This window comes from Eubalaena glacialis, chromosome 3 (genome assembly GCF_028564815.1).
Source record: "Eubalaena glacialis isolate mEubGla1 chromosome 3, mEubGla1.1.hap2.+ XY, whole genome shotgun sequence".
NCBI classification, from domain to species: Eukaryota; Metazoa; Chordata; class Mammalia; order Artiodactyla; family Balaenidae; genus Eubalaena; species Eubalaena glacialis.
This window is the reverse complement of record NC_083718.1, coordinates 76,828,324-76,843,053: the sequence shown is the minus strand read 5'-3', so window position 1 is coordinate 76,843,053 and position 14,730 is coordinate 76,828,324. Positions and strand designations below refer to the sequence as shown.

Below are 14,730 nucleotides of genomic sequence, written 5' to 3'. Positions count from 1 at the left end.
GCTCTGCCCCTTGCTCTGTGTGTGACCTTTCCATATCTTTGTTTCCTCATCTGTAAGGTGGGGATACTAATACTATTTGGTTGCTGGGAGGATTAAATGAGATGCCACATATTGACACATAGTAAACAATTAAGACCTTTCAGCTGTTATTATTTTAGATAAAGAATCTAAGTCTTAGACAGGTTAAGTGGCTTATCCTTGTGAGTAAAAAGGGTAATATTGGATCTAGGACAACTGGAGTCACATTCTGTAAACTCCGCACTCATGCAAGACTGCTTTCTTGATCCCACCAGCGCGTTCTGAATAGCTGTGGGCAGAGAGAGAGGTCTGAACTGAGGGAGGAAACTGTGAATGTGGCTTGTGGGCAAGCAGCCAGACACACTGAGTGGGTGGACATCTGGCCGACTCTGCCATGAATGGCTGGGGGAGGAAACAGGCAGTTGGTTAGGCTCACCAACGAACTCTCAGATGCAGAGACCAGGTGGATTTTCCCAGCAGTCCCTCTGGAATACCTCAGGGGAGTCACTGACTGGACATGCTATGCTGAAGGGCATGCCCTGGTTGCATTCCTCTGTCCCTGGATCCTTGGTCATCTGGAAAAACCCTCCAAATATACACCAAGTCTACTGTGGGCAGGAGTCTCCTTGGAATGACTCTTGTTTCCCCCCAGTGGATGCAGAGGGAAAAATGTCAGGGCACAGGTAATACCTTGCAAGGCCAGCACCTTTGTTCTTCTGTCCCTGAACCTACCTGAGGCATGGACACAAGATCGATTAATGAAAAGGCTCAGTGGTCTATCCTGTTTCCAATCTCAAGTGGTTAGATGAGCTTACTTAATCAGCCCTTCGTTCCTTTTGATAACAGAATAATGATGCTGTATCTTTCCAGAGAAAGATCAGTCAGAGGATCTAGGTTTAGGTGCTGACTCTACCATTTATTAGCTGAAGAAACTTGAGGAGGGTACTTACATGCTATGAGCTTAAACTTCCTAATTTGTGAAATGAAGATGATGACAACACTTATCTGATAAGACCATTGTGAGGATCAAAAGAGATCATACAGTTGAAAGTGCTTTGCCAATAATAAAGTGCTCTATGATTTATCATTTTCCCAAACTTCACAGTCTAGGTCTTAGTCAGAGAACTGACTACCCTGGCCCTCTGACCTGCTATGGGATTCACAGTACATTTCATGAAATGTGGCCCTTTATTACTTCCTGCTTTTCATTGTTGAGCACATGTGTCATGTCTTATCTTTATAACATGTTGATGGAGAGGAGAGGTCATTTATCATATCTATTCCCAATTTCCTACAGCATAGGTGATTGATAAATTCTTATTGATGGTATAGAACCATCCCACCATTAGTAGAGCATGGACTTGGGAGTCAGGACCTGCCACCTGCACTCCCTCACCCGGCCAGCCTTTCAGGTTGGTGCCACGGCAGGAGGGGAGAGGAAGGATCACAACTTGAGACCTGGGCTCCAGGTCTGGCTCCATCGTTTCTCATTGGTTTCCTCCACTGTGAACTGAGCATAATGCCACCCCGGTCATTATGAACTGTAACCACTCACTGAATGCACATGGGAGGCTTTTACAAACTATAGAGAAAATATCAAGTGTTGTTCCCAAGGTGAAGACCATGGCTATGGAAGAAGAGCAATTGGTCCAGGTGGGGACTGAGCCCATATCATTAATGTGGCGTACTAGCCGCCACAAGGGCACTCACCTGAGGAACCGAGGCTGCATCTGGACCACGGGATGAAGGTCTGAGAGCCATTGCTGATGGGATTGCTCACGGTGCAGATGTAGATGTTGTTGGCATCCTGAGGGCCAAGGGTGAGATACAGGAGGTGGGAGTTCTTGGTGGGGCTCAGCAGGGGGGCACCCGCCTCCTCACTCCAGTTGTAAGCTACATGGTCCCCTTTCTCCACCATGCAGGCCAGCATCAGGCTACAGGTCCCGTTCTCCTGGCTGGAGTTCAACACCTTAATTTCCGGAGTGGAGACCTGTTCTGTCAGGAGGAGGAGGAAGGGAGCCATCACTGAAATGAATCCTCTGGAATGCTGACTTAACCTTCTTGTTAGAAGAAAATGCAACCTAATGACATCTTTCCCTCCCTGTGGATCTGCAGTGTGATTTATTTCTGTGGGGACCTACTGCTTCATACCATTCCTCTCTCATATACCCCTCTCCCATACTCCTTTCCAGGATCACCTTGGGATAAAATAGAGAAGAAAAAATTGCCTTTTAGTTCCCCCCTACCAGTACTGTTAGGCCTCCCCTTGCCTTTCTGTTGTTCCTCATCTAGGTTGCTCTCCTGTATTCTACCTGTGGTGTTTGCTGTCAGCTAACTCCCCCATGGGCTTTAACTGTCCTTGGCTAAAGTATTACCTCACAGATCTAAAAGAATGACTTTTTACTGGTGAGATTTCATCTATACTCTGTGTGTATGTGTGTGTGTGTATGTGTGTGTGTGTGTTATAGCAAGTGCTTTAGGGTGTCTGAAATTGGGATAGCCACAGGCCTCACCAACTTATCTCACTCTAATGCTGTGAAATAGACAAGGTAAAAGGGAAAGTCTTATTTATTTAGTACATACTATAGGACAGGCATAATGCTAGAATTTCACATTCATAATATTCTTTAATCTTTTCAACAACTTTCTCAACAATTATGAACCTAGTTATAATTATTCCCATTTTATAGATGAGGAAACTGAGACCCAGAGAGGTGGAGTGTCTTACATAATGTCATTCAGCTTCTAACAGCCAAACTGAGATCTGAAACTACGTCTTTCTGACTCCAAGATTCAGACTCTTTCTTTGACTTGAGAAGAACACCATGGTTGCAGAAACCATATTTTCTAAGGTAAGAATTTTATCATAAAAGACAAGATGTGACAAAGGCAGTGAACTGTTCTAGAAAATGCATGTGTAATCTTCATGCTCATGGCAGCCTTGCCCCGGGAACACTATTGGAATGATCAGGACACCCTGATACCTGGTGGAAGGCTGTGGGAATTCTGCATACACTGTTTGGAGGGAAGGGAATGCTAAGGCCAGGGGAAGGGCAGGGAGGGTGTTTCTGTCTCTCCTGTAGGTACCTGCGGATTTTAAAGAAATGTTGGGTGTTTGGGGCTCCCTGTCCCATCCTCAGAGATAAGAAACTCACTGTGAAGAAGCAGGGTAGCCCACATGGCTGCCAGGATCCCTGGGAATTCAAGGGAGCCTTGGGACTTAAGAGACAAACTCTGGGTGTGTTCAAGAGGGGCTGGCAGGTAAAGAGGCTCAAAAATGCACTGGCCTTAGATTTAGATGGACCTACATTCTAGTTTAAGTTCTGCAACTAAGCAATTTTATAATCAGAGCATTTGTTTAAGTGAGAAAAATATGCCTCTTCCACCAGGTAGACGCAATCCTCTGTCAGGAGGCGGGGCTTGGTGAGTGGTGTGTGGGCTGAATTTCAACCCTCCTTCTCCGAGGACTCCTAGTGCAGTGAACCCACCTACGCAGATGTGAGTAGGAACGTGCAAACCACTTATCTCTAGATTTCAGTGTCCTCATCTATGAAAGCGATGTTGAGCTTGATCAGTGGTATTCAAAATTTTTTTTAATTAAAAAAAAACACCTTTTTTCAAATAAAATCTTATTTGTAAATTGAGACGCTTGGGGCTCCAGGTCCTCTTGCCTACAGGCAGCGGGGCTGTAGGCAAGAGGTCCTGGAGCCCCAAGAAAATGGGGTTAAAGGTAACTTGTGCTAATCAGCTATCACTAACGTGCAATTTGGACGAAAAAAAGATTTGTGAACTTCTAAAACTTCTTCCTGAAGGACGGTTTACCCCTGGACTGAGATGTCTTTCAAGTTGCTTCCAACTCTGAATACCCTTTGCTTCTGAGAGAGGCCTAAATTCTTAGGCAAGGAACTATCTCGTCCCTCCACTGGGGACTGGGGAAGCCACCGTCATTACCATAGAGCTTCAGCTGCAAGCAAAATTGCTGGACTGAAACGTTTTCCTCCAGGCTCATAAAGTACCAGCCCTCATCCTCCTTCCTGCTTTTCAGGATCCTCAGGCTCAGGTTTTCTGGATGAAACTCATAGCCATTCTCCAGATGGCGTGGAGAGTCACCTTTCCGCAGATCCAGGGACACTATTTTCTTCTTGATGGTGTCTATGGGTGATTCTGCCATTGTGACAAGGATGTGGATACTCTTATTCATGCTCTTGCTTATCCCCTCAGATGTCAGGGGCAGCAGCACACTGCTTCCCAGCCGCCCAAGGATCATCACTGGGCAATTCGTTGAGCCCTCACCTGTGGGAGGAAGGAGAACGAAGTCCCTTATTATGGAAGCCTTTGAGACTCACATCCTGTCTGTGGATCAGGAATAATAGACTGGACGATCTCCCTCTTCCTCTTGGCCAATCCCTGGGGTTGCCAGGTCCTTAGTAGTTTATAAGGACTGTCATGAGGATCCCACTATATTCTCAGTATTTCCCACTATATTCTCAGTGTTCAAAAATTCCAGTGGAAATCTTAAAATCACTTATGATAGAGCTGTATAGACTAAATAGGACACTGGGTTTCTTTGATCTAGGAGGGAATTCTATCAACTCAGATTTATAGTTAAGGCACCTAGGGCATAGAGAAGTTAAATGACTTGCCTAAAGTCATATAACTAGTAACTGGATTAATTCCTCAGCCAGACTTCCCACCACCATTGGATATATAGCATGAAGAATGGAGAGTAACTGAAACTAATTCTGAGCTTGTGAGCCCAAGAGACCAAGGTTACAGAAGCATCATTTCAGATGAGGAGGAAAGAGAAAAGTCTGAGGGATGTGGAGTCCAGGAGGAGATGAGCCTCATATTCAAACTGTGGAATCCTAACTCCCCAAAAAGCTAAGATATTTAACAATGTCAAGGGCGAGAAATTTTTTTATTTCTCTTTTTCAAATAAGCTGAGCCAACAACAACCAAAAACAAAAAACAAAAAAAACCCAAACCTTTCAAACCACCACTGTAAGGGATCCTACTGCTGATGATTTAACACCTCCCCTCTCCACAAACCCACAACCTCAGTTGATGACCCTGCTTCTCATTGCACTGAAAAAGGAGAAGAAACAAAAGAGAACTTCCATTTGTTTCCACCACCAAGTCAACCTACCTACTTGGATGGATGGTCTCTGCTCCCAGATAAGGTTAGCCTCTTCCTTCATGGAGCACTCACCCCCTTCAAGGCTTTGCTCCTGCAACTTCCCCCACCCCTTGCATCATCAACTTTGTTATTGTTATGGTATGTTGTGGGTTATTTCTATTAACATACAACATACCAACATGTAATTTCCCTCATCTTAAAAACCCCTCCCCTGGTCCCAGGTCGATCCCCAGCCACTTCCCCATTTCTCTGTTTTCTTTTATCACAAAGTCCCTTAATGTGTGTTTATACCTTCTGTTCCCATTTCCTGACTTATTTTTCCTAGTACCCACTCCAGACAGGCCTTCTCCTTACTACTCATTGGAACCACTCTTGTCAAGGTCACCATATATTCCATGATACTAAGTCACTTCTCCATCTTCATCCTTGCTTTCTCATCTTGCTTTCACTTGGCATATTTCACATTCCCTCTTTGAAACACTGCCTTCATTTGGCCTGGGGAACAACACACTCTCCTGGTTTTCTTCCTATTTCATTGGCTGCCCTTTCTCAGTCTCCTTGCCTGGAACCTTCTGCTCTTAAAGACCTCTAAGACTGGAGCATTCCAGGACTCAGTACTCAGACCTCTTCTCTTTCTCAGCCACACTTATCTAGTTGCATAGTTTGACATGTTTCTGGAATGCTTACAGAGATATATCTCTTACCCAAACACTTCACAGTACTCCAAATTGCTTACACCAATTGGTATTGGTATTTGGAGGTCTAAAGGGCATCTCAAACTTAGCAAATGAACTCTTGATTCTATAGCCCCTTCTGCAAACAACATTACAATTCCTAGGCCAAAACACTGGAATCATCTTTGACTCCTTTCTTCCTCTAATACTCCACATTCAATCTATCAGCAATCCCGTTGGCTCTGCCTTAAAAATATATCTGTCATCTGAGGACTTTCAGCCACCATCATCACCAACCTGGCCCTGCCATTGTCTTCCAACTAATCTCCCTGCGTCCATGCAATGGACAGCGTAAACTTTTAAAACTATATCAGATTTTGTCTCTCTCCTGCTTTTAATCTTCCAGGGCTTTCTAAGCACCCATAGAATAAAATCCATAGTCCCTGTTATTGCTTCAAAGACTGAATAACCCAATCCCTGGTACCTCTCCAACTCCATCTCCTGTCCTCACTGCACTATGGCCACACTGGCTCCGGCTGGTCTGTAACTCATCCAGAATATTCTCATCTCAGAGCTTTTGCATTTGCTGTTCTCTCTCTCTCTCTTGCAATCTCTTCCCTTACATATCTAAAGAGCTCATTCCCTCATTTTATTTTAGATTTCTGCTCAAAAAATCATCTTCTCTGAGATACCTGCTCTGACTGTCCTATCTATCCTATCCCTTCCTGTTGTGCTTATCACTGTCTGATGTTATACTGTATATATTATTCATTTTATTTTTTAACACTAGAATGCCAACTTCTCAAGAGGAAGAATTTGATTTTGTTCACCGCTTTGTCCCTAGGACTCACAACTGTGGTTGGCACATAGTAGGCTTTAAATAAATATCTGTTCAATTTATGAATGCTGAAAGCCATGTTACCTGACTAAAACCTCTCTTATTTAGGTCTGCCCAGTATGTGACTGAACTTAATAATTGAACTTAACCATAAGCTAATGTTCATAAAAGAAGGACCCCATGAGTCAGAGAGAGCACAAATTGTTCTAGTTGATAAGAAAGTCAGAAGAGTACAATAAAACTGTCTGCCTAAGTAATGCAGCCACTTAGAAAAGACACAATAACTCGTGGTTAAGATGGATGTTGGAACTTTGGGCAAACTGATTCAGATGTTCTTGATACCAACATGCTCTGAGATCCTGTAAAGGGCCCAGCTGATATCAGACTAGAGATTCAGAGGTTGGGAAAAAGAAAAATCAGGATTTGAGTGGTTGACACATAGTATTTTTTTTTTCTTTTGCCATGCCACATGGCTTGCAGGATCTTAGTTCCCCAACCAGAGATTGAACCCTGGGCCCCGGTAATGGAAGCCCTGAGTTCTAACCACTGGACTGCCAGGGAATTCCTGACACTTATCATTATTAAGGAATAGTGAGAAAGACAATTAGGCATTTGCTCTTTTACATATTGCTAATACATCAACTCTTGAAACAGAATGCTCTCCCTTGTTGCTTAATTGATTCGATAAGGACTGCAGTTCATGGTGCTAGTGTTGCTGTTTTTATAAAGATAAACTGGAGGGCATGTTGGAATTCCTTCCAGCCACACTTATGGATGCCTGACTGTCCAGATAATGTGGTAGGTAAAGTACCCAAGAGAGTAACCTCTTGAATCCTGAACTTAAACTTCTACCAATAAAGGGATGACAGAAAACTAGAACCATCCATGCAAGGAGAAACGTCATGTGGTACATGGGCCCCCTGAAATTGTGTACAAAAGTGGTATAAATAAGCATATGTACATTTTTCTGGGAGCATAGCCATAAATGTCATCTCTCAAAGGAGTCTGGGCTTCAAATCAGGGTTGAGAATTGCCATCATACTGTTGATTATTTTGGATCAATTTTAATATGGAGAAAAAAGAAATGGAAATTATACCCATTCATAGACCATAAGTCTCCACCCTGCTGTGTCTCCCGTGTGCCCCTTCCACCCATGTAACCCAACAGACTCTTTACACCATGGTTGTTTTCAGAACTTGGAATTGGAAGGGAGTCAGGGGGAAAAGGAAATAGAGGATGGGGCAGGGAGTAGCCAAAAAAAAAAGAAAAGAAAAAAATTTTTGAAAAAAGAAAAGAAGAGGGTAAAGAGGGAAAGAAAGAGAGGGCAGATGAGAAGAAAAGGCTGAGTGGTTTAGGCAGACTCAGTCATGGGGAGTGGAATCAAAACTTCATCAGGAAGAGACCCTCACACGCTACAACCCACATAAAGAATGATGATGTAACAACTGAGTGTGTGAGTGGCCAGGTCTGCAGGGGGTATGTGAACTCATTGCCACCTAAGCAAGAGTGGAAAAATAAGTGGGGACTTTAAAGTGGTTCATAAAACCCTTCAAGTAGAGTCCCAGCTCCTGAAACATCCTACTGCCTGATGAGTGTTTTCCAGTGGGTCTGTGATTCAGTCAGCCCCTGGTTACTAAGAGAGTCTGGAGGAAACATTTGTAGCTGTTAACACCAACTCACTTTCCTTCCAGGGCAATTCTACTTAGAAAGTAGAGTGATTCACCTGGGCCCGTGGATATTTTCCTGAAATCAGTAGCATTTAGCCAAACCTTTCACAGAATGGGATTCTACCTAATGATAACTTTTTTTTTTGCCCAGCCCTGATACTGGGCATCTTGCTACAGCATGTCTTTCAGGTAGGACTCAGAGCCCTCACAGTTCTTACGGGAAATCTAGGCTTACAAAGAAAAGATAATGTGTCTTTAATAAGTCTCCTTTTTAAACTGAAGTCTTACCAGCTGTCCTCTGGGTCCCATTCCTTGACGCTGCTGGGTCTTTCTATCTTAGAATATTTGCACTCACTGTTCCCCAGCCTGAAAGCCTATTACTGCATTTTATTTGCCAGGTTAACTCCTTCTGTCCTTCAGGCCTCTGCCTTTGACCCTTGGCTTAGATTCGGTTTCTCTGCCATGTGCTTCCAGTGCACTTTGCATCTCTCCTTTCATATCACTCAACACACTTTTAACTCTGGTTCAATGTTTGTCATCCTTATTCAGTTATAAGTTTCCAGGAGTAGGGACTGTGTCTGTTTTGTTCACTGCTGTAATCTTAATACCCACCTGGGACATGGTAGGAACTCAATAAATCTTTTTTGCCCAAGAGAATGAAAAAACTGAATGAGATGAATGAATGAATGAACAAATGACAAAACAGAGTCTAATTTCTCTCTCTCCAAAATCTGAATGTACTCTCCTTTATCTTTATAACATCCATAAGAGTTGTTTATGTAGGGAGGTGAAGGGGACCCTTATCCCTATTTGCCACGTGAGGAGCTAGAAGTGCCTAAGCTATGAAACCTCTGTTTCAGGTGCAACAGGCCACTTACAGTTCCCCCTGAAAACTCACAGCACTTTACCTCTGCATCTGTGCCTTCATCTAGAGTACTCTTTTCAAGTTATATAAAAATCCAACCTACCTGATGTATATATTTAAAAGGACATGTAAGAAACTGGTAACAGTAGGGAGGGGTATAGAAGGGAGATTTGTCTCCATTCTATACCCTTTTATACTGTTGAAGTTTTATAGACATACATGTGATACTCTTCCAATAAACAAACTAGTTAACAAAAAATTAAATGAAAGCTACATGATGAAAGATGTTTCTATCCACTTTTCAAATTCCAGATCAAATACTTCCATACACCTTGTACTTCCTTCTTTGATTTTGTCAACTTCTCTCACCTTTTGAAAATTCCTATATTTCATTTCAATTCAATTAAAATCAATGTTTCAATTATAGATAGCATATTCTAATTTTTACCATGGGACCTGGATACAAATTTTAGGATTCTCCTCCTCCCTAAACATAAGCTTATCGAGTTTCATTCATTCAGGCCTCTGAAGTCAGGCTGGGTGATTAAAGAGAAATTGCTAACTACTCTGTGCCTCTTTTTCCTCTTTTATAAAATCATAATAACTACATATATTAGTTACATGTAGTTACAATAATTACACATATCTCACAGGGTTGGTATGATAATTAAATGAATAATACACATAAAGCACTTACAACAGTGTTTGGTATACAGCCAGGATGCTGTACATACTATTATTATTCATTCAACAAACATTCATGGAAGGGCTCTCATGTACCAGATACTGTATCAAGTACTAGGCAGAGGCTGTGGTTGTTCATTTTACTTCCCCCACACCTCACATAGTGCTAGCCACATCGTGTGTCCTTAGTAAACCATTGCTGAATGGGATTGTTCAAAGGCAATATATGGATAAAACCAAATAGCCTTGAGGCTCTCATTTCCAGTCCAACACTGGAGACAGTGAAGGTAGTGGCATTATATCACAGTATTAAAGCTTTTGAGAGATGAAAGTGCCTAGATCTGCATCTTGGGGTACAATGGGCCAGTGAACAACAAGGTTGGGCCAAGTCTAAGATGCCCCCACTTGTCCCTCACCTCTCCCCTCATGTGTGTGAAGGAGGCAAGGAGGACCTGAATGAAGGAATAAAAAATCCCACTGGGGTAGATCCATCAGTTGTAAGAGATGCACCACTCTGGTGGGGGACGTTGGTAATGAGGGAGGCTGTGCATGTGTGGAGGTAGTTGGAAATCTCTGTACCTTCTGCTCAGTTTTGCTGTGAACCCAAAACAGCTCTAAAAAAATGAAGTCTATTTAAAAATGTATCATTGGGGGAAATGGAAAATTCACTTTATTGGGGGGAGGGACATGTGGACTTTTTGATTTTTACAGTTTTGACTGGGAATTGGAAGTCAAGCTGAGTAGAGATGGGAAAGGGAGTGGGTACTGATTTTACAAGAATGGGGTTTCTTGGTTGGGTGAATCTGTCATGAATGACCTGTCCCATTTGCAAAGCATTTCCATCTGGGTTTTATTGGGGTTTCACAAAAGGGTGCATATTTTAAAATAAAAACACTAAAATTTTTGTACATATTTCAGAGAAGACAAAGGCAAGGAAGGGAGACACTACCGATTGGGTAGACATGCCTATGGGTCTGGGCTGTTTCTCACTGACCAGTGACCTCCAAAGCTTTCCGTGCAGCAGCTGTCAGCAGAACCTGAAATGCCAGGGCCAGACTGGCCAGGAGGCAAGCCAGCACAGAGATAGAAAAGTCCAGCTCACTGTTCAAACCCACCACGCCTGATAGTCGCTAAGAAGAATTCCAAAAATGGTGGAGTCACAAATGGGGTGCACCCAGGAAAATTTGACTCTCCCTGTGATGGCTTAAAGTGGTTCCGTTTGGCTTTCTGAGCCCTCAGTTCAATTATTGCTCTCTGAGACCTTGGGTAGCAAGAACCATGGGTCTGTCTGATTCTGAGGAAAAGTGGGGCCAAGGAAGGACTATTCATCTGGGAATCTGGCAAAAGACAGATCCCAAGTGCAGCCCCTCTGACAATCCTAGCATATCTCTGGGCTTCTCCTGGAAAAGTCCATAATGGATTTGCGGGTTTGAAAACCCCAAGAACAGAACATCCAGAGCCTCAGGACGTCTCCCCTTCCTTAATGCCGCTTCCACTCCAGACTGCTTCCCACAGTCCCAAGGCATTTAAGCAGAAAGGAGATTCTCACCCACTCCATAGTGAGCCCAAAGTCTGCCCCTTGCTTGGCTTTTTCTTTCTCAAGCACCTTTTCTCATAGCTCAGCTATTACTAAACAGAGAATACCAGCAAACCAGAAAGACAGGAGCAGAGCCCAGCTCCAAACACTTTGTCTTGTGTCTAGCCCTACACTGGAGCTGCCCTGACCCTGAGCATTTCCAATTTGCATTTCTCACTTACTGTAACCAGCCCTGGGCTCCAAAAATCCTGGCCTCTCCCCCTCTTGCTGCCTTGGAGCCTTCTCTTCCAGGAAAGTAGCCACCAGTATGACCACACTGTGGCCACTATCTGTTCTCAGCCAGTGCCTGGGGTTTTCACTTCTACCCTCTCTTCCCACTACAGCCCTTTCATGTAGGTGGACCATGCTTTTCATTTGTCTGCTTGGGTGTGTGATGATTCCCATCCAGGACAGGGTTGTAGGAGTAATATTCTCCCAGAGCTCCGTCCCTACAGCTCATTCCCTTAGCCTGGGTCTTTGCCAGAAGGATACTCATGCAAAACCAACCACTCAGCCAGGACTTTGACTGGAGCCTCTCACCCAGAGAGGCTGGTCTAGAATGTGACCAGTGCCTTTGGCTTAGAGCTCCTGGTTTCCTTGGAAACTAGGACTGGTGGGGCTTAGCCTCAGAAGCCAGGAGCCCAGTAACTTACAATGTTCCTTCCTCTTTAAAAGAGGCAGGAAGAACTCAGAGTCAGTCTCTGAGGAAGAGGCAGCCGAAAAACAACCCGTCACCCCTGCATCTTCTCTCCATCCATGGGCTACATCTGATTCCTGGCAGGTAATCATGGGACCCAAGCCCTCAGACAGATGAGCACTCACCTGTTCTGCAGCTCAGCTCAAAAGCTAGGGAGAAAAACAGCAGGACGTTCAAGGAGAGGAGCCCCTTGGGATCCATCAGCCAGTGAGGAGAGGGAAGGGAGCCTGGTGAGGAGCCCGGCAGCTGCTCGCAGACGCCACGGCAGAGTGAGCTCTTTTTCAGGCAAGTGCTGCCTCTACTGTCTAGTTTATGCATCAGGAACCAGCAGGTTTCCTGTCTCACTGGGACTTTTTCTGCCTGTGCCTCGAGGATTGCTCATCTCCTTTCAGGCTTTAAGTCACTCTGCTGTTCCCAAGAAGTCAAAGTCAGGTGCTTAGACTGCAAGAGCTGAGAAGGGAGCTGTGTAGTCACCTCGGTCAAACCCCAGCCTTGGGCAGAAATGTGCTCCCCCCTCCCTTTCTTAGCTGTCTTCCGGAAAAGGATGTCAAGATTCTCTGGGCGGTTCTGTCTGGTAACTCTTATTATATAAAGAAAAAGATGTAGTCATGTCAGGCCACCCCAAATTTGGATGTGTTAGTTCAAAGTTGAACTTGGATGACTGAGCTTTAATGAGCTGATGGACCTTTTACTTCTGATTTGTTTCATAATTTCAGAGAACACCTCTCCATGCAGTCAGGTCCTGGTGCCAAAGTCACAGAGAGATGGGGGTGGGCAAGGGTGGGTCAGCTGGCAGAAACCCAATTTCCCTGCTGGGTACACTGTGGTAGAATTTAGTGAGCCCTGTGCTGTGTTTGGAGGGGCCGCCTTATTTTAGAATTTGTAACTAATTTTTTGTTGAGGAGAAGGGACTAGAGTTGACAGAAGAAAGATCTTGTGCTTTTCCATAAGTTAAGCTATAAATATGAAACATGGGAAAGATGCTATTATTGGCTCACAAGGAAACTGAAAGGCCATGTTAACAGGTCAAAGGCACTTTCCAATGGGCCTCCCTAAGAGGACAAGGGTAATAAGAACTGGTGATATATGTGAAAGTGCTCTTTATTCTCATCACCCCCACGCACACAAACACCTGACACCCAACTATCCTCCCCACAACACTACCCAGTGGTGTGCTGGAGCCAGCATGTACCAACTCATGAGAGCCAATTGTTAAATTTTCAGAAATCTTGTGAGCTGGTTATTGATAAATATTACATTATTAAAAATTGAATTATATAAACTTATGATTAAATAAATTATATCAAAAACTAAGGGAATAAAAACTCATTACTTCTTAATTATTTTACATTTTACTATTCTCTATGCTCTTGAGAACATTTACATCTATTGTATCTCTGTTGTGGAAATAAAATATCAGATCACTGTGAAATGCATAAAAAATTGAGGAAATATTTTCTAGTACTTAAAAACTATCATCTTATTCAGCATAAAGTCAGTAGTGTCGCTGAAGAGCAAGTGAGGTCACAATATATGTCTTCAAAATGTCTCCACATTTATTTAATTTAAAAAAATGAACTGCAAGCAAGAATTGAGAGTGGAGTAATATATTTAAAGTGTTGAGGAAAAAACCACCAACCTATAATTTTCTGTACCCTGTGAAATTACCCTTCAAAAGTGAAGGAGACATAAGGACTTTTTCAGACAAACAAAAATGGAGGGAATTTGTTGCCAGTAGTTCTGACTTGTAAGAAATGTTAAAAGAAGTTCTTTATAGAGAAGGAAAATAATAAAGGTCAGAAACTCGGATATACCGACATCAAAGCAAGGAAAGTTATCAGGATAAAGAAGGATGTTACATAATGACAAAGGGGTCAATTCTCCAAGAAGACATAACAACCCTTAACATGTATGTGCCTAACAACAGAGCTTCAAATATGTGCAGCAAAACTGTTTGAACTACAAGGAGGAAGAGATAAATCCTCTGTCATAATTGAAGACTTCAACATCCCTCTATCAGAAACAGATGAATACAACAGGCAGAAAATCAGTAAGGACATCATTGAACTCAATTCCGCCACCAATCAACTGTATAAATGTACATCTATAGACTACTTCATCCAATGACAGCAGAACACACATTCTTCTCAAGCTCACATGGAACATTCACCAACATAAACCACCTTTTGGGCCATAAAACACACCTTAACAAATTTAAAAGAATACAAGTCATACAATGTCTGCTCTTAGACTATAATGGAATAAAACTGGAAATCAACAGAAAAAATGGAAAACTTCAATATATGTGGAGATTAGACAACACACTTCTAAATAAGATAGGTTAAAGAAGAAATCTCAAGAGAAATTTTTGAATATTTTGAACAAAATGAAAATGAAAACACTACTTATCAAAACGTGTGGGATATAGCAATAGTAGTGCTTAGAAAGAAATTTATAGCATTGAATGCATGTATTAGAAAAGAATAAAGGACTAAAATCAGTAATTGAAGCTTCCACTTCATCAAACTAGAAAAAGAAGAGCATATTATATCCAAAGTTAGCAGAAGAAAAGA

The 14,730-nt window shown here is 42.8% G+C and overlaps 1 protein-coding gene across 1 annotated transcript in view; it reads right to left on the bottom strand.

Annotated features, from left to right (window-relative positions):
• The window catches only part of SLAMF1 (signaling lymphocytic activation molecule family member 1), a 35,915-nt gene extending 23,557 nt beyond the window's left edge, over positions 1–12,358 (bottom strand). Inside the window, exons 1-3 of the mRNA XM_061185834.1 lie at positions 12,283–12,358; positions 3,970–4,311; positions 1,729–2,013 (exon numbers count right to left, since the gene is read on the bottom strand). Of these exons, the coding sequence (XP_061041817.1) occupies positions 1,729–2,013; positions 3,970–4,311; positions 12,283–12,358 (703 nt within the window). The remainder of the gene's footprint in view (positions 1–1,728; positions 2,014–3,969; positions 4,312–12,282) is intronic.
• Between the last annotated feature and the right edge of the window lie 2,372 nt (positions 12,359–14,730).